Here is a 20,978-nt window from a genome sequence, read left to right on the forward strand (position 1 = left end):
AAAAATAAAAAAAATCAATTCTAGAAGTTCACCTGACAAATAAGAGTTTCCCCAAAAAAGGGAGGAGATGGAAATTGAGTAGCAGAAAACAAATCATGAAAGAAATAATACATTAAGATTTCCCTGTACCGACCAATACAAGTTTTCAGACTGAAGAGACCACTGAGTACACAGCACATATAAAAACAACCAACTGGTACAACAAACCACCATGGCACATGTATACCTATGTAACAAACCTGCACGTTCTGCACATGTATCCCAGAACTTAAAGTATAAAAAAAGGCTGGGCACAGTGGCTCACGCCTGTAATCTCACCACTTTGGGAGGCCAAAGCAGGAGGATCACGAGGTCAGGAGTTCGAGACCAGCCTGGCCAACATGGTGAAACCCTGCCTCTACTAAAGATACAAAAAATTAGTGGGGCGTAGTGGCGAGCGCCTATAATCCCAGCTACTCAGGAGGCTGAGGCAGAAGAATCGCTTGAACCCAGGAGGCAGAGGTTACAGTGAGCTGAGATCATGCCACTGCACTCCAGCCTGGGTGACAGGGCGAGACTCCGTCTCAAAAAACAACCAACCCAAATTCTACTGTCAAGTTTTTGAACATTGAGAACAAAGATCATAAAGCGTTCAGAAAGAAATGAACACATAAGATATAAAGATCAGCACTCAAAAATCATACCTGGGTTTTCAAAAGTAAAAACAAAATGTAGAAGACAACAGAGTAATACCTTTATATGTATGCCACACACTCTCTCTCTCATATATATGAGAGTGAGACAGATGACAGAGACAGAGAGAGAAAGAGAGAGAGAGAGAGAATCTCTCACTGTGTTGCCTAGGCTGGAGTGCAGTGGCATGATCATGGCTCACTGCAGCCTTAAACTCCCAGACTCAGGTGATCCTCCTGCCTCAGCCTCAGTAGCTGGGACTAAAGGTATGTGCCACCATGCCTGACTAAGTTTTGTATTTTTTGTAAAGGCGGGGTTTCGCCATATTGACCAGGCTGGTCTCGTACTCCTGGACTGAAGCAATCTGCCTGCCTAGGTCTCCTGAAGCTCTGGTGTGAGCCACCACACCCGGCTAATATTTTTAAAGAGCAATGATTTCCCATCTAAAATTCTGCCTGCCATTCTATCATTTAAAAGTGAGGAGTTGTGTTTCAGGCATGATGGAGTAGACATACTTTTTCCTATTCCTCCCACAAAGTATAGCTGAAAATTGTGAGTGTTATATATATATAAACCAAGCACAACGAGCTGCTGAAAAGTGAGGAGAAAAAGGCACATTGTCTAGGGACCTCGGGACCCCAGGAATGGCACGGCAGTCAGTTCCCTGGATTTGCTTTTTTCCTTGTGTGTCCTGGACAGGGCGCTGGAGAAGCTGATAACATGGAAATGCGAAAGAGCAGAGACAAAAAAAAGTCCCAAGAAAAGCCTACTCTGTCTAGCCCAAGAACCAAGAAAAAGGGGTGGCTTGGCATGACGAAAATCCTGTAGACAATAATTGCTATACTCCAGTGAAACGTCACAGCAACAACTGCGGCCTTGGCAAAGGCTGAGAAGAGTCTAGACTTCCCCCGCCAGGTTGTAATGAGAGACCTCAATCTCCTCCCACTACTCATGTGGTATCATCAGAGGCCAACCAGGAACCTGGCCTTCACTGATCACCTGGCAGTAACAAGGCAATGCCCCCTCTTCCCTGCTGGTGTAGTTTGAGAGGAGGCCTGCTAAAGTATAACCTATATATAAATCCAGTCTTATAACTTAACACTTAAAATGTCCAGTTCCAAACAGAAAATCACTCATCAAGAAACAGGAAAAATCACAACTCGAGTAAGACAAGAGATGAATGATGAAGCAAATTACCTGACAAGGACTTTAAAGTAGATATCATAAATATGTGTTAATATGCAATTACAAATTCACTTGAAATGAATGAAATAGAAAAATCTTAGTAAAAAAACCCCAAAGTTATAAAAATTTTGGAACCAAATAGAAATTAAAGAAATAAAAAATATAATAACTGAAATAAGACGGTCTTGCTGTGTTGGCGAGGCTGGAGTGCAGTGGCTCTTCACAGGCATGATCATTGAGCACTACAGCCTCCAACTCTTGGCCTCAAATGATCCTCCCTCCTCAGCCTCCTGAGTAGCTGGGACTGTACAGGTAAGAGCCATCGCATCTGCCTTAGAATCAATGAGGCCGAAGATGGATCAGTATTATTAGCCTAATCTGAACAATATAGAGAAAACAGACTGAAGAGTGTGGATAGAATAAAGATGTTTTCTGATATGCCAAGTATCAAAAATCGGCATCTTGGGCATTCTGTCCCTACTACTGAAGAGGTGCTCTTACAAATCAAGGGGGTAAATCAAGAAAAAGGAAGCATACAGGCTCCAGGTGACAAGGTGAAGGGAATTCAGAGCCTGGCGGAGAAAGGAGGCACCAGAAACAACAGCTGGGCACCGAGTCCAGACAGGCACCGATACAGACCGCGGCAGGCAGAAGCAGGGCTTCAAGGAGGGATATGATCAAGAAAAAGCAAAAATGACAGAGATCTGACAGGTTTAACTCATTGAGAGCAGTTCTGTAGGTTTGGTGGAAAGTTTGAAGATGAACTAGTGATACCTAGAAAAACCTACACAAACATTATAAGCCTTGTAGTACTACATAACTTAAAAAAATTAAATTTACTTATATTGACAGCTATTGGATTTCCTTTTTAAATCTATTTTATATTTTCCAATATCTTAATTTTCCTTAAGTTTTTTTGTTTGGAATGAGTAATGCATTCACATGTTTCAAACGATATATCAAGAAAGCTCCCTTCTTCTAACCCATCTACTATTATCTTCCACACAATATCACTATATCTCAGCATTCCACTGACTCTAAGATGGCAACAGTTATAAAATGAACCATTATTTTGTGCATACTTAAAAATGCAATAACTGAATTCTAGAATATTAAGATGTCATCAGTTTTAAGATATTGATTTTAGAGATGCTGTGGTTTTAAAACCTTGTTTCTCACAATCAATGAAATATAATAATTTCTTGTATGACCTTATAATACTTATTAATGAGACATAAGCAAATACAAATGTTTTTTCTTTCTTTCTCTCTTTTTTTTTTTTGAGAAAGGGTCTGGCTGTTGCCCAGACTGGAGTACAGTGGCACGATCAGGACTCACTGCAGCCTCGACCTCCCAGACTCAAGCAATCCTCCCACCTCAGCCTCCCAGTAGCTTGGGACCACAGGTGTGCACCACCACACCCAACTAATTTTTGTATTTTTTGTAGAGATAGAGTTTCGCCATGTTGTCCAGGCTAGTCTCAAACTCCTGGGCTCAAGCGATCCACCCATCTCAGCCTCCCCTCCCCAACCCCTCTAGCAGCTGAGACTACAGGGGTGTACCACCATGCCCAGCTAATTTTTTTTTTTTTTTTTAATTTTAGTAGAGACAAGGTCTTGCTATGTTGCCCAGGCTGGTCTCAAACTCCTGAGCTCAACTGATCCTCCCATCTTGGCCTTCCAAAATGCTGAGATTACAAGTGTGAGCCACTGCACCTGGCCCAAATGTTATTCTCTTACCCAACCTCCCTGCTTATTTCAAAACTGTCATAGCATATACCTCATACCTTGCTTTTTTTTGACTCAATTGGGTTGCTTTTTTGACTTGTAACCATATTTTATTTACCCAGTCCCCTATTTGTGGAGTAGAGTATAAAGACCAATACAGATAACAACATTCAACAGACTAAAAAACTATAAATTTAACTGGGAATATTTGGAGGCGGAAGGTGAGCGGAATGCACACACTTCCCCAGGCTCCCCATCCTACCAAGAAATGCAATGCCCAGCCACAGTGGACGAACCACTTGCTGTCAGAGACAGACTTCCCAAAGTATGTTGCTTCCTTGGTTCTCTACACTAAGGAATTTGGGGAACGTGAGGGTGGCATGAAAACTATGGGGGTGGGAGGAGGTACTTCTGAGCTCTGGTGCTGACTGTTCAGGAGAGCTGCATTTCAGAGTGGAGCTGTCCAGGGAGCAGCAAGCCAGCTATCTTTCAACAGAGCCCTTCCAACTCTGGCGTGTTAGCTCTCAGCACGTTGACACCTCTGTCATCTGATATGTGTGCTAGTGTATCCGAATAATAAATTACCACACATACCTGGGAAAGAAAAATGCCTCTGTAATTTTGGTAAGTATTGCGAAGTTGCCTTTCCATAAGGGTTATAACAGTTTGCACTCTCACCAAGAATAAAAGCACCCAATTATCCACAGCTCTTCCAACAGCATATTTCAAACTCCTGGGATTTTGCCAGTATGAAAGGTAAACGATGGTGTCTCAGTGTGCTCTCAGTTTGCTCATCTCTTGATATAAAGCATCATTCCACATGTTATGGACCACTGATACTTCTTTATCTGTGAACTACTTGTTCCTCAGGGATCTAGAACTAGAAATACCATTTGACCCAGCCATCCCATTACTGGGTATATACCCAAAGGATTATAAATCATGCTGCTATAAAGACACATGCACACGTATGTTTATAGCGGCACTATTCACAATAGCAAAGACTCGGAACCAACCTAAATATCCAAAAACGATAGACTGGATTAAGCAAATGTGGCACATATACACCATGGAATACTATGCAGCCATAAAAAATGATGAGTTCATGTCCTTTGTAGGGACATGGATGAAACTGGAAACCATCATTCTCAGCAAACTGTCACAAGGACAAAAAACCAAATACCGCATGTTCTCACTCATAGGTGGGAATTGAACAATAAGAACACATGGACATAGGAAGGGGAACATCACACACCGGGGACTGTTGTGGGGTGCGGGGATGGGGGAGGGATAGCATTAGGAGATATACCTAATGCTAAATGACAAGTTAATGGGTGCAGCACACCAACATGGCACATGTATACATATGTAACAAACCTGCACGTTGTGCACATGTACCCTAGAACTTAAAGTATAATAATAATAAAATTAAAAAAAAAAAGATGACTGGCTTGATGTCATAGAATAAAGTTAACTAGAAATAGTCACATAAACCTTAAGTGTTGCTGCTTCAAAGAAACTGAATAAAAATAAATTGTATATAAATGTCTGAAAACAAAAAACAAAAAACAAAAAGGTTGTTCATTTTTCTACTGGACTTACTTCTTTATTCTTCATTTCTGGCAGTTATTTATATACTATGAAGATTAGCCGTTAGACTGTGATATGAGTTGGAAATATATCTTCCCAATTCATCATTTGTCTTCCACTTTGCTTACCAAGTTTTTTCTTGACAAAAGTAGTTTGTTTTTTAAATAATTTTTACTGAGTCAAATTTCTCTCTCTCTTATGAAAGACAGGGTCTCACTCTATCACCCAGACTGGAGTACAGTGGCATGATGCTGGCTCACTGTAGCCTCGACCTCCCAGACTCAAGCAATCCTTCCACCTAAGCCTCCTGAGTAGCCAGGACCACAGGTGCGTGCCACCATGCCTGGCTCATTTTTGTATCTTTTGTAGAGATGGAGTTTGGCCATGTTGCCCAAGCTGGTCTCGAACTCCTGGGTTAGAAGCAATCTGCCCACCTTGGCCTCCCAAATTACTGGGATTACAGGTGTCAGCCACCATAACCAGCCCTGAGTCAAATTTCCCAAAACTTTCTTTTTATAGATTCTGAATTTTGAGTCATAATGTGTTATGGTTTGGCTCTGCGTCCCCACACAAATCTCATCTTGTAGCTCCCATGATTCCTATGTGTTACGAGAGGGACCCTGTGGGAGATGACTGAGTCACGGGGGCGGGTCTTTCTTGTGCTGTTCTCGTGATAGTAACTAAGTCTCACGAGATCTGATGGTTTTAAAAAGGGAGAGTTTCCCTGCACAAGCTCTCTCTTTGCCTGCCACCATCCACGTAAGATGTGACTTGCTCCTCCTTGCCTTCTGCCATGAATGTGGGGCTTCCCCAGCCACATAAATTTATGCATGGTTTTTTTCTATCATTATTTGCATAGAACTACGTAAGTTCAATGTAAAAAACTCCTTTTTAATTTTTTTATGGGTTATCTCGATTGGGATAGTGTTAGGCAGGCAAACTAGAAATAGGAATGAAAGGAGAAAACAGAAAGCCCTTTTTACCCATTTTAAAATGTTCTCTGAGAGCTGAGCATAGTGGTATGTGCCTGTAGTCCCCTACTCAGGAGCCTGAGGCAGGACAATGACCTGAGCCGAGGAGTTCAAGGCTTCAGTGAACTGTTCACACCCATTGCACTCCAGCCTGGATGACACGGTGAGACCCTATCTAAAAAATAAGGAAATTTAGGCTGGGCGCAGTGGCTCACGCCTGTAATCCCAGCACTTTGGGAGGCCAACGAAGGCAGATCACTTGAGGTCAGGAGTTCGAGACCAGCCTGGCCAACATGGTAAAACCCCGCCTCTACTAAAAGTACAAAAATTAGCTGGGCGTGTTGGTGGATGCCTGTAATCCCAGCTACTCAGGAAGCTGAGGCAGGAGAATCACTTGAATCCAGGAGGTGGAGTTTGCAGTGAGCTGAGATCGCGTCACTGCACTCCAGCCTGGGCGACAAGAGCGAAACTCCACCTCAAAAAAAAAAAAAAAGTAAATTAAAAAAGCCACAATGAAAGCATTATACAGCAGAATCAGTGGGCTGCAATGAAAGCATTATTTAGAAGAAAGTTCATAGCCTTAAATACTGAAAACTGTTAGGCTGAAAAACTAGAAAAGAAACAAAAAAAATTAAAGGAAACAATAAATATAAAAACAGAAACTAATAACTTAGAAAAGAGACTAACACTGGCTGGGCGTGGTGGCTCATGCCTGTAATGCCAACACTTTGGAAGGCTGAGGCGGGTGGATCACCTGAGGCCAGAAGTTCGAGACCAGCCTGGCCAACATGGTGAAACCCCGTCTCTACTAAAAATTCAAAAATTAGCCAGGTTTGGTGGCACACACACCTGTGATCCCAGCTACTCAGGAGACTGAGACACAAGAATCACTTGAACCCGGGAGGTGGAAGTTGCAGTGAGCCGAGAACGCGCCACTGCACTCCAGCCTGGGTGACAGAATGAGACTCTGTCTCAAAAAAAAAAAACAGGCTGGGTGTGGTAGCTCACGCCTGTAATCCCAGCCCTTTGGGAGGCCAAGGTGGGCAGATCTCGAGGACAGAAGATCAAGACCATCCTGGCCAACATGGTAAAACCCCGTCTCTACTAAAAATACAAATAAATTAGCTGGGCGTGGTGGCGGGCGCCTGTAGTCCCAGCTACTCGGGAAGCTGAGGCAGGAGAATCGCTTGAACCTGGGGGAGGCAGAGGTTGTGGTGAGCCGAGATTGCGCCACTGCACTCCAGCCTGGCAACAGAGCGAGACTCTGTCTCTAAACAAAACAAAACGAACAGAAAAACCCAGACTAACACTAACCCAAGTAGTCCCAGCTACTTTGGAGGCAGAACAGGGAGGATCACTCAAGCCTGGGAGGTCAAGGCTGCAGTGAGCCAAGCCAGGATTGTGCCAGCTTGAGTGACACAGTGAGATTCTGTCTCAAAAACAAAAAAAGCGAGGGGTGGAGGGCGGGGCAGGGAGTGGGCATGGTGGCTCACGCCTGTAATCCCAGCACTTTGGGAGGCTGAAGCGAATGGATCATTTGAGATTAGGAGTTTGAGACCAGCCTAACCAATATGGGAAAACCCTGTCTCTACTAAAAATACAAAAATTAGCTGGGCATAGTGGCACACGCCTGTAATCTCAGCCACTCGGGAGGCTAAGGCATGAGAATTGCTTGAACCAGGGAGGTGAAGATTACAGTGAGCCGAGATCATGCCACTGCACTCCAGCCTGGACGACAGAGCGAGACTGTCTCAAAAAAGAGAGAGAAAGAAAAAGAAAAAGTGTAATCAACACAGGGAATTTAATATTATCTATTTCTCCTTATTATTATTTCGATTTATTATTATATCCTATTTATTTGTTGTCTGCTAGAACTGATGAGGCCTGAAAAATGTGAATTAAAGCCCTTTTGCTCCTAAGCTGCTCTTTGAAACTCTCCTCATACTTCTTGTAAATTCTGCTTTATGAGTCTTAATGCTACATTATTTGGTACACAGATATTCCTAACTGTTAAAACTTCCTTGTAGGCCAGGTGTGGTGGCTCACGTCTGTAATCACAGCACTTTGGGAGGCTGAGGTGGGCGGATCACAAGGTCAGGAGTTCAAGACCAGCCTGACCAACATGGTGAAACCCCGTCTCTACTAAAAATACAAAAAAATAAGCCAGGCATGGTGGCGTGCGCCTGTAATCCCAGCTACTCAGGAGGCTGAGGCAGGAGATTCTCGCTTGAACCTGGGAGGTGGAGGCTGCAGTGAGCCGAGATCGTGCCATTGTACTCCAGCCTGGGGGACAGAGCGAGACTCCGTCTCAAAAAAAATAAAAATAAATAAAACAAACAAACTTCATTGTAAATTAGATTCTTCAGCATTATAAAGGACCCTCTGTGGGCCGGGTGTGATGGCTCACACCTGTAATCCTAGCACTCTGGGAGGCCGAGGCAGGCAGATCATCTGAGGTCAGGAGTTCAAGACAAGCCTGGCCAACATGGTGAAACCCTGTCTCTACTAAAAATACAAAAATTAGCCGGATGTGGTGGCGCATGCTTGTAATCCCAGCTACTCAGGAGGCTGAGGCAGGAGAATCGCTTGAACCCAGGAGGCGGAGGTGGCAGTGAGCTGAGACTGTGCCACTGCACTCCAACCTGGGCAATAGGAGTGAAATTCCGTCTCATGAAAAGAAAGAAAAAGGACCCTCTGTGTTTTGCTTTTAAGTTGAATTACACCTTTTCTGATAAGATTTCAATTTGTTTACCTTTGCTTGATAAATCTTTTGAAAAAATATTTGTGTAATTTGAGTCCTCAGATGACATTATCTTTTTTCACTGGTATTTTAAAACTGGTTACCATGGGATTACAATCAACATTCTAAATTCATATCAATCTAGTTTGCATTGATACCAACTTAACTTCAATAACATACAAAATGTGAAACGATGGAAAAAGATATTTCAAGAAAACAGTAAGTAAAAGAAAGCTACGGGCCTATATCAATATCAGAGAAAATGGATGTTAAATCCAAAACAAGACAAAGGACATACTATATTAATAAAAGATTCATCAAGAAGATCAAAGAACCTGGAGAAATGAGCAGTTACTAATTAAAGGGCATAAAGTTTCAGTTAAGCAAAATGAAGAAGTTCTAGAGCTCTGTTGTGTGACACCGTGCCTACAATGAACAACAATGTACATTTTAACTTCTCCCTACCAGGGCAGATCTCATGTTAAGTGTTCATACCACAATAAAGAGAAAAAGAAACAGCAATTATAAACCTTCGCACATCAAAAAATAGTGCCCCATGTGACAGAATAAAGGAGATACTGACAGAATCAATGGGAGAGACAGAGAGGATGACAAGAATAGCTGGAGATTTCTTTTCCTTTTTTGAGACGGAGTCTCGCTCTGTCGCCCAGGCTGGAGTGCAGTGGCGCAGTCTCAGCTCATGGCAAACTTTGCCTCCGGGTTTCAAGTAATTCTCTGCCTTAGCCTCCCGAGTAGCTGGGATTACAAGCATCCGCCACCATGCCCAGCTAATTTTTGTATTTTTAGTAGAGACGGGTTTCACCATCTTGGCCAAGCTGGTCTTGAACTCCTGACCTTGTGATCCACCTGCCTTGGCCTCCCAAAGCACTGGGATTACAGGCGTGAGCCACGGTGCCCGGCCATAGCTGGAGATTTCAATACCCCACTTTCAATAATGGATGAAACATCCAGACAGAATCTTGGCAAGGACACAGAGGACTGGAACACTAAACAAACTAGACCTAACAGATATACAGAATACTCCACCCAACAACAGTGATTGTACATTCTTCTCGAGGGCACATGGGACATTCTCCAGGATAGACCATACGTTAGGTCAAAATTCAAATTTCGAAAAATTCATAAAGTCTGAATCCAAACTAAAGATCTTTTCCAAGTACAATGGAAAGGACCTAAAAAATCAATATGAGGGAAAATGGAAAAATTCACAATGACAGGTGAGACTTCTTCCCTGAGTCAGGTAACGGTTTTGAACATATGCAGAACACTTCCTTAAACTTTTGGCGTCTTCATAATGTCACAGCTATAGTAAAGCATTTTTTTTTTTTTTTTTTTTTTAGGCAGAGTTTCACTCTTATTGCCCAAACTGGAGTGCAATGGCACCATCTTGGCTCACTGCAGCCTCTGCCTCCTAGGTTCAAGAGATTCTCCTGCCACAGCCTCTGGAGTAGCTGGGGATTACAGGTGGCCCCCACCACGTCCAGCTAATTTTTTGTATTTTTAGTAGAGACAGGGTTTCGTCATGTTGGCCAGGCTGGTCTTGAACTCCTGGCCTTAGGTGATCTGTCTGCATCAGCCTCCCAAAGTGTTGAGATTACAGACGTGAGCCACCATGCCCAGAGTTGGTTTTTTTTTTTTTTTTTTTTTTTTTTTAAAGACAGGGTCTTGGGAGGAGGAGGTTGCAGTGAGCAGAGATCGCACCACTGCACTCCAGCCTGGGCGACAAGAGCAAAACTCCATCTCAAAAACAAAAAAAAGACAGGGTCTCACTCTGTCGCCCAGGCTGGAGTGCAGTGGTACGATCTTGGCTCACTGCAGAGATCTGCCTCCCAGGCTCAAGCAAATCTCCCACCTCCCGAGTAGCTGGGACAACAGGTGCACCACTACACCCGGCTAATTTTTGTATTTTTAGTACAGACAGGGTTTCACCATGTTGGCCAGGCTAGTCTCAAACTCCTGACCTCAAGTAATCCACCCGCCTCAGCCTCCCAAAGTGCTGGGATTACAGGCGTGAGGGCACTGTGCCCGGCCTGACAAGCACTTTCAAGTTCTGTATGACTAACGTTTTCTCCATTACTTTCTTATGTCTAGACCAGGCGTTGACAAACTATATCCCGGCCCAACATCAGTTTTGCAGATGAAATCTTTCAGTACAGCTACACCAGACATGAGGACTCATGACAGAGACTATGTGACTCACAAAACCTAAAATAACTTACTATTTATTTTTCCCCTTATTGAAAACGCTTACCAATCTCTGCTTAGATGATCAACAAAACAGTAAACAAAGTGCTATTGATAATTTCTGTGGAACAAGTGCTCCAACTGGGGCCAATTTCAAGCTGCCAATGCTAAATGACTCAGTGTGGAGTGGGGTGGAGGTTGGCGGGGGGAGAGGGGGACATGAAACAGCACACCATTCTACATAATTATTCCATGGGAAGAAGGATAAAATGTAGTTGAATAATTAGCAAGTACTGGGTATTTTAATTTAATTACAAGTTTTTACCCAGGATTATAATTTTTTCAATGGCTGTGTCTAACACCTACCTCATAAAATTCCTGATAATGTATCAATCTACTCTTGTGAGTTAGCACAAGTCAAGTTCAGCATCCCTTTACTTAATGTTTCATTCTGACCTTCCTGAATCACTTTGTGTTTGGCCTGCCTCTGAATACAAGGCAGAGCAGAAGTGGGTTCTGCTTTGCAATGCAATCTGGAAACAGGTGAGTTAAGACCTGTATTAGATTGCTAGAGCTACCACAACAAATCATCACAAACTGTGTGGCTTAAACAGAAGTAGCTTGTCTCACAGTTCTGGAGGCCAGAAGTCTGAGATCAAAGTGTCGGCAGGGCTGGTTCTTTCTGCGGGCTTGAAGGACAGACTATTCCATGCCTCCTCTCCCAGCTTCTGGTGGCTTTGCTGGAAATCTTTGTTATTCCTCAGCGCCTTCCCAATCTCTGCCTTCATGTTCACATAATGTATTTGTCTGTGTCCTAATTTCCCCTTTTCTAAGAATACTAGTCATGGGTCAGGTATGGTGGCTCATGCCTGTAATCCCAGCATTTTGGGAGGCCAAGGCAAGAGGATCACTTGAAGCCAGGAGGTTGAGACCAGCCTGTGCCATATAGCAAGACCTTGTCTCTACTAAAAAAATTTATTTAGGCCAGACGCAGTGGCTCACGCCTGTAATACCAGCACTCTGGGAGGCCGAGGTGGGCGGATCACGAGGTCAAGAGATCGAGACCATCCTGGCCAACATGGTGAAACCCTGTCTCTACTAAAAATACAAAAATTAGCTGGGCATGGTAGCTCACACCTGTAGTTGCAGCTACTTGGGAGGCTGAGGCAGGAGAATCTCTTGAACCCGGGAGGCGGAGGTTGCAGTAAGCCGAGATTACGTCACTGCACTCCAGCCTGGGTGGGAGACTCCGTCTCAAAAAAAAAAAAAAATTTTAAATTAGCTGGGCATGGGCCAGGTACAGTGGCTCATGCCTGTAATCCCAGCACTTTGGGAGGCCGAGGCGGAGGGATCATGAGATCAGGAGATCGAGACCATCCTGGCCAACATGGTGAAATCCTGTCTCTACTAAAAATACAAAAATTAGCTGGGCATGGTGGTGCGTGCCTGTAATCCCAGCTGCTCAGGAGGCTGAGGCAGGAGAATAACTTGAACCAGGGTGTTGGAGGTTGCAGTGAGCCGAGATCGTACCACTGCACTCCAGCCTGGCGACAGAGAGCAAGACTCTGTCTAAAAAAAAAAAAAAAAAAAAAATTAGCCGGGCATGGTGATGCATGCCTGGAGTCCCAGGTACTTGGAAGGCTAATGTGGAAGGATCACTTGAGCCTAGATCACACCGCTCACTGTACTCCAGCTTGGGTAACAGAGCAAGACACTGTCTCCAAAAACAAACAAACAAACAAACAAAAAGACCAGTCATATTCAATTGAGGATTCACCCTACTCCAGTAGGGCTTCATCTTGACTAACCACATCTGCAATGACCCTATTTCCAAATAAGGCTGCATTCCAAGGTACTGGGAGTTGACTTTTGGGGGACACAACTCAACCCACAATGAAGTCACTGACATGACATGATATGACGCATGCTCGGTCTTACTTCTATCACGATATGCTCTGTATGGTTTTTCTTTTATCTTTCTCTCTTTTGTTTTTTTAGACAGGTTCTTATTCTGCCACCCAGGCTGCAGTGGAGTGACATGAACACAACTCACTATAAACTCAACCTGCCAGGCTCAAGCGATCCTCCCACCTCAGCCTCCTGTGTAGCTGGGACTACAGGCCCATACCACCACACCTAGCCAATTTTTTTATTTTGTTTTTAGAGCTGGGGTTTCGCCATATTGCCCAGGCTGATATCGAACCCCCGGGCTCCCCCCGTATGTTGACCTCGGCCTCCTAAGGTGCTAGAATTATAGGCATGAACCACAACACATGACTATCTTTCTTTATATTTTATCCACTTTTTCATTTTTTTTTTTTTTGAGACGGAGTCTCGCTCTGTCACCCAGGCTGGAGTGCAGTGGCGCAATCTCGGCTCACTGCAAGCTCCACCTCCAGGGTTCACACCATTCTCCTGCCTCAGCCTCCCGAGTAGCTGGGACTACCGGCGCCCACCACCACGCCTGGCTAAGTTTTTGTATTTTTTTAGTAGAGACGGGGTTTCACCGTGTTAGCCAGGATGGTCTCGATCTCCTGACCTCCTGATCTACCCGCCTTGGCCTCCCAAAGTGCTGGGATTACAGGCGTGAGCCACCGCGCCCTGCCACCCACTTTCTCATTTCTATCTTCCACGGCCAATACTCTCTTGTGCAGTTTTAATTTTGCCTCCCTTCTGTGGTATCTTCATTAGTTCTCTACTGAGTCCTGTCAACTCCTGTGTCATCACTTCATGTTTTGCCATTTACTCCAGGGGTCTTTTGTATTTGAACTTTGTGTTTTCCTTCATAGAGGTGGTTATGTTGTTATGTTATTTAAATTCATGGTGGCATGTTTCATTATAAATTTCATCTGTCCCCTGTCAACATCTTTTGGTCAGTGTCTTAAGGAACAGATTAATATACTTTGTTGTTCTTTTCCTATGTTTTAATTTTAATTATCTTCATATTAATCCTTTTTTGTTACTCATCAGTGAATGGAGTTGGCTATTTCTAAAACAGCCATTTATATGAGATTACTTTTACTTGGGTGTGGGAGTGTGGGGGGTTTATTCTTCCAGCTAGTTATTTCTTCACAATCCAAATGCTCTCTTCTTTCAGGTGCCACAGATTGACTACTGCAAATAAAGCCAGTCTGAGTGCCTGTGTGGGCCCTACCTCCACAACTTCTCTGAAGCACAGCAAATCCAAGAAAGAGTCTAAAAAAGAGCCCCTGCTCACCCTATTTCTGCACCTGCTGTTGCTCACAGGGAGACTTTGGTACCTCATGGCAGGTTCTTCACCTTCAGGACCAACACTTGAAAACTAAGTCCATATGAGACTTTGTTTTGAAAAAGACAAAAACAGAAACAGACCAGGTGCAGTGGCTCATGCCTGTAATCCCAATATTTTGGGAGGGCAAAGTGGGAAGATCAGTTGAGGCCAGGAGTTCAAGACCAGCCTGGGCTACACAGTGAGACTGCCATCTCTACAAAAACAATATGAAAATCAGCTTAGCAGGCTGGGCGTGGTGGCTCACCCCTGTAATCCCAGCACTTTGGGAAGCAAAGGTGGGCAGATCATTTGAGGTCAGGAGTTCGAGACCAGCCTGGCCAACATGGTGAAACTCCGTCTCTACTAAAAACACAAAAATTAGCCAGGTGTGATGGTGGGTGTCTTTAATCCCAGTTACTTGGGAGGCTGAGGCAGGAGAATCACCTGAGCCTGGGAGGCAGAGACTGTTGTAAGCCAATATGGTGCCAGTGCACTCCAGCCTGGGCAACAGAGTGAGATTCTGTCTAAAAAAAAAGTAAATTAAAAAAATAAAAATAGCTGGGCATAATGATGCCTACCTGCAGTCCCAGCTACTCAGGAGGCTAAGGTGGGAGGATCCTTGCGCCCAGGAGTTCAAGGCTGCAGTGAGCTATGATCACGCCACTGCACTCCAGCCGGGGTGACTGGGCAAGACCCTGTCTCTAAAAATAAAACAAAAATAAGCAAACAAAAACCCGAAGTGTTCATTAGCTGAAGACTAATTGTGGCACCAACACACCTCAGAACATCACACAGTACAGGGAAACAGTCACTTTTTCTGGTTTTTCATTTTCCTGACCTCTAAAGATGCTATGTCCTCAAGCCTGGTCCTTGCACCACTTCTGTTCTATTTATACTACCTTCCACTCTCATGGCTCTAAAGAACATCTACCTGCTTACAATTCCCAAATCTCTATCACCAGCATGGACTTCTACTTCAATTCTAGAGCTGTATTACTACAGAATTTTTTGTTGTTGTTGTTGTTGAGATGAACTTTCGCTCTTGTTGCCCAGGCTGGAGTGCAATGGCGAGATCTCTGCTCACTGCAACCTCTGCCTCCTGGGTTCAAGAGATTCTCCTGCTTCAGCCTCCCAAGTAGCTGGGATTACAGGCATGCGCCACCACGCTCGGCTAATTTTGTATTTTTAGTAGAGAGGGGGTTTCTCCATGTTGGTCAGGCCGATCTCAAACTCCTGACCTCGGGTGATCCGCCCGCCTCAGACTCCCAAAGTCCGAGGGAGTGCTGGGATTCCAGGCGTGAGCCCCTGTGCCCGGCTTCCTTCAGAATTTTCTATCTGTCTATTTGACATCTCCAGTTGGGTATCCAATCATCTAGATATTGCAAAAGTGAAACGACTGAAACTAACCTGATTTTTTTCCTGCTATTCTCATAGCTTTCCTCATTTTAGAATGCTCAGGTAAAATTTGGGAGCTATCCTTGACTCCTCTCTTTCTCTCCATTCCATCAGAAAATTTTGTCAGCTGTACCTTCAAATCATATCAAGAATCCAAACACTTGTTAAGACATATGGGCAGGGTGTGGTGCTCATGCCTGTAATACCAGCACTTTGTGAGGCTGAGGTGGGAGTATTGCCTGAGCCCAGGAGTTCCAGACCAGCCTGGGCAACATGGCGAAACCCCGTTTCGACAAAAAAATACAAAAATGAGCTGGGTATGGTGGCTCTTAAGTAGTCCTAACTACTCAGGAGGTTAAGGTTGCAGTGAGCTGAGATTGCACCACTACACTCCAGCCTGGGTGACACAGTGAGACCCTATTTCATTAAAACAAACAAACAAACAAAAAACACTACCTCCATGCAGGTTCAAGCCACGAAGATAGTTAACGATTTTATCAGCTCTCACTTGGTCTTCCTGCTTCCACCCTTGCTCTGCTGCAGTTTATTCTCAGCACAGTAGCCAGAGTGATTCTTTTAAAATAAGTCAGATCATGTCACTCCTATACCTTAACCCTCCAATGGCTCTCCGTCTTAGAATAAAATCCAAAGGCTTCTGAATAGCCCACAAGGCCCTAAATAATCTAGCTCTCAATGTCATCTCTAAGCCATCTTGTACAACTCTCCCCTCTGGTTCCAGGCTAGTCTTCTTTGCTGATCCTGTGATATTATTCCTAATACACAGGGAGTCCTCACTGAGCACGAAGCTCACACATGTAAATATCAGATATAGTCATGCAGCACATAAGGATGTTTCAATGAACAAAGGACCATACACATGACAGTGGTCCCATAAGATTATAATTTCTGGCCGGGCGCGGTGGTGCACACCTATAATCCCAGCACTTGGGGAGGCCGAGGTGGGTGGATCACCTGAGGTCGGGAGTTCAAGATCAGCCTGACCAACATGGAGAAACCCTGTCTCTACTAAAAATACAAAATCAGCCAGGCATGGTGGTGCATGCCTGTAATCCCAGCTACTCGGGAAGTTGAGGCAGAAGAATCGGTTGAACCTGGGAGGCAGAGGTTGTGGGGAGCCGAGATTGAGCTACTGCACTCTAGCCTGGGCAGCAAGAGTGAAACTCTGTCTCAAAAATAAATAAATAAAGATTATAATTTCTATGTTTAGATACACAAATATGTACCACTGTGTTACCACTGTCTATAGTATTCAGTACAGTAAAGTCCTGTACAGATTTTTAGCCTAGGAGCAATAGGTTGTACCACATAGTCTAGGTATGCAGTAGGCCATCCCATATAGGTTTGTACAAGGACACTCATGATGTTCATACAACAATGAAATTGCCTACGGATGTATCTCTCAGAATGTATCCCCATTGTTATGTGGCTAGCTCTACGGTCCCCAAATCACCATGTAACTAACAGATGCCCATCATGATCAGTAACCTATCACATCACTTCTTAAGTCTGGTAATGATCAATCACTGACCATAAACAGTTCTGCATAAACAGTTCATAAAGAAAACAAAGCATGTAGTTGTGTTGCTCTGGCATCCTAGTGATAAACCAATGTGAAATTTTAAGAAAATGGAAGACTGAATGTGAGAATGGGTCAACCAAGATGAAAATGCAACAAAAGACCAAAAAGGGATAAGGCCAGAAGTGAAACTGTATGTGATTTGAAGATTTCAAAATGGCCCAGCAAAGAGAAAAAAGGATAAGACCTAGACTAGTAAAAAGCTGTATGGACCATATTGAAAAAGTCCAGTGAATATAAAAAGGAAGGTAAAGTAGCTTTAATATCATCTTTCAGTTTAAACTGCATCAGGAAAGCCACCTATGGCAGAAATAGTTTATTTCTATTTTGGATTGACAATAGTAATAACCAAAAAAAATTACAATTATTCAAGGCTGAAGCGCTGAAGTTAGCTGCCACACTGAAAGGAAATGGTAATTAGGAAAATGAATTACTGCTAGTGAAGGCTGGTTTTAGCATTTCAGAAGTCAGTATGACTATGAGTGGTGTTGAGTGAATCAGCTAACTGCCATCACACAGAAAGATGGTACTATAAAGTGTGTACCCAGAGTCCGAGGAGAAGTGAAGGCAAAGTGGTTTTGAGGAAAAAGATGAAGGGGTCTCAGAAGTTACGCCGGCAAAAACCTTCACATTTAATGAAGTCTTGGAGATGTTCCACGACACTGTCACCCAGGCTGGAGTGCAGTGGTGCGATCTTGGCTCACTGCAAGCTCTGCTTCCTGGGTTCACGCCATTCTCCTGCCTCAGCCTCCCGAGTAGCTGGGACTACAGGCACCCGCCACCATGCCCGGCTAATTTTTTTTGTGTTTACTTTTAGTAGAGACAGGGTTTCACCATGTTAGCCAGGATGGTCTCTACCTCCTGACCTCGTGATCTGCCCGCCTCGGCCTCCCAAAGTGCTGGGATTACCGGTGTGAGCCACCGCGCCCGGCTGGTCATTTTTATGTTACTGCACTAATGTGCAAACTGACAACTGCAAGTATCCTTATATCAAAGCCTTGGTTCCTCTTTCCTCTGCCTGACACATTCCAGCATCAAGGAGCATGTGGCTTATTCCTTCATACTCTTCTCAGAGAAGCCTTTTTCTGTAAATCATCACCTCTTCCTCCCATTACTTTTTATTCCCTTTACTCTGTCTCCCTTTCTTCTTATATTTATTATTTCTTCACATCCACTAGAAAGTAAACTGAAAGGGAATGGACACATTACATCTATTTTTGTGACTGCTCTATAGCCCCACATCCTAAAATAATACCAGGCACAAACAAGGCATTCACAATTTTTTTTTTCTCAAATGCGGTTTTATGAAGAAGTAAATCTAAATATACTAACATGGCAAACTATTACTGATATAAGTAAAAGTGTGAGACATAAAACAATATAATCAGTAAGATCTCTTTTAAGAATCTATCAACTGGGGCCGGGCACGGTGGCTCACGCCTGTAATCCCAACACTTTGGGAGGCCAAGGCGGGCGGTTCACGAGGTCAAGAGATAGAGACCATCCTGGCCAACATGGTGAAACTCCGTCTCTACTAAAAATACAAAAATTAGCTGGGTGTGGTAGCACGCTCCTGTAGTCCCAGATACTCAGGAGGCTGAGGCAGGAGAATCACTTGAACCTGGGAGGCGGAGGTTGCAGTGAGGGCCACTGCACTCCAGCCTGGTGACAGAGCAAGACTCTGTCTCAAAACAAACAAACAAACAAACAAACAAACAAAAAGAATCTATCAATCTATCTACATGTGTATGCAGAAAAAGACGTGGAAAGATACTTATCAGAACTATTATCTTGATCACAGAGGAAGTCTACAGGAAAAAACAAACAAAACCCCAAAACTGTTACCAGTCAACATTATTCTAGGAAGTGGGATTGGCAATGTGGGTAGAGAATGAGACAATAATTTTCACTTTATACTTTAAGTATTTTTATATTATCTAATTACTTTTTCCAGTATAATATTACTTGTGGAATTAAGAAGAGAAAGAACAAATACTGTCATAAGGCCCGGCATGGTGGTTCATGCTTATAATCCCAGCACTTTGGGAGGCTGAGGCACGTGGATCAATTGAGGTCAGGAGTTTGAGACCAGCCTGGCCGACATGGCGAAATCCTGTCTCTACTTAAAATACAAAAAAAAAAAAAAAAAGCCAGGTGTGGTGGCACATGCCTGTAATCCCAGCTACTCCGGTGGCCGAGGCAGGAGAATTGCTTGAACATGGGAGGCCGAAGTTGCAGTGAGCCAAGATAGTGCCACTGCACTCCAGCCTGGGCAACAGAGCAAAACTCTGCCTCAAAAACAGAAAAAACAAAAATAAATACTGTCACGATGTCATTTTTGAATGCCATAGCAACTGGGTGTTTGCTATAAGGCACATACAAAGTGTTTTAAAAGTATCATTTTGTTTAAATACACAAAAATTCTATGAGGTAGATGTTACAGGAATGCGCAATGCCCACTTTATAAATGAGGCAAATGGGAATCAGAGAGGTTGAAAAACGCGTTCAGGTCATGCAGCTAGAAAGTGCATATAAGTTGGGAGTGGTGGCACACGTCTATAGTCCCAGCTACTCAGGAGGCTGAGGCTGATCACTTGAGCCCAGGAGTTCAAGGCTGTCGTGTGTTACAATTTTCTATGATGGCGGCTGAGAATAGCCACTGCACTCCAGCCTGGGCTATATAACCTAACAAGACTATGTCATGCAGGAATATTAGACTCCCCCCAACTGCAACGATGTGTGGGTAAAAGCAAGAGTTCGAAGAACACTTAGGTGCTCACCCTGCAGGCCTAGGTGACCCAGACGTACTCCGCATAGAGCTTTCCACTCGAGGACTAGCAACATCAGGAGGCTGAGGAGGAATGAGGGTTTTCCGAACTGCCATTCTGAAAGAGACAAGAGACAAACCCGGAGAACAGCAGTCCAAGGGCATTCAAGGCTAAGAAATACAGGATGCATATTTGCCAGGCATACCTAGGACAAAATAAAGCCCTACACTGACTAAGTATTTTTAAAATGGATTTTCATTTTCTCGGATACCACAGACACATTACCAAAAAACCCAAATAGTACACAAAATCTTAAAAAAAAAAAAAAAAGAGCAGGTCCCTTCCCCATTCCTGCTCACTTCCTGCCAGGCTCCCTCCAGGAAGCAACCATTGTGGCTCTTTCAGCCGCTGCTTCTAGCATGCCACATCTCCTTTCTACTTAATGTTATTAAGGCTGACATCCATATTAAGTGTTTACAATTATTATTATGCCTATGGTGTTTATAAAGACCCTGAAGCCAAGTGAAAAAACCTGATCCAGGAAGAGCCGGAGATCAATTGTGCTGTGCAGCAGAGAGGCCACGTAAGGCTCTGACAGAGAATTACCCATCAGGTTAGCACTTGGAAAACATGAGCAATCTTGACATGTTTAGTTTTGACAGAATGGTGGGAACAAATACCAGTTGAGAGTGGATCTGAGAGAAAATAACTAGACAGGAATATACCAGTTTACAACACTTAATCACTAATGGATCCGGGTACTGATCTTCAGAGCCACTAACATCTCAAAAAGGGTGAGCATCAGACATCATGTGTCTTCTGGTAAGAGACTAAATCACCAAACTATGAAGTAGTCTTGCCATAAGAAGAAATTAAAA

At 43.7% G+C, this 20,978-nt stretch overlaps 1 protein-coding gene across 12 annotated transcripts in view; it reads right to left on the reverse strand.

The window, feature by feature from the left end:
• SAP130 (Sin3A associated protein 130) overlaps positions 1-20,978 on the reverse strand; it is an 87,043-nt gene that overhangs the window by 16,600 nt on the left and 49,465 nt on the right. For 8 of the 12 annotated variants that reach the window (XM_019022650.3, XM_019022651.3, XM_004032531.4 and 5 more), the window contains one exon: positions 20,113-20,217. The exons of the other annotated variants lie outside the window; for them this stretch is intronic. In XM_019022650.3, the coding sequence (XP_018878195.1) occupies positions 20,113-20,217 (105 nt within the window). The remainder of the gene's footprint in view (positions 1-20,112; positions 20,218-20,978) is intronic. 12 annotated transcript variants of the gene reach the window in all.

Source organism: Gorilla gorilla, chromosome 11 (genome assembly GCF_029281585.2).
Source record: "Gorilla gorilla gorilla isolate KB3781 chromosome 11, NHGRI_mGorGor1-v2.1_pri, whole genome shotgun sequence".
Taxonomy (NCBI): domain Eukaryota; kingdom Metazoa; phylum Chordata; class Mammalia; order Primates; family Hominidae; genus Gorilla; species Gorilla gorilla.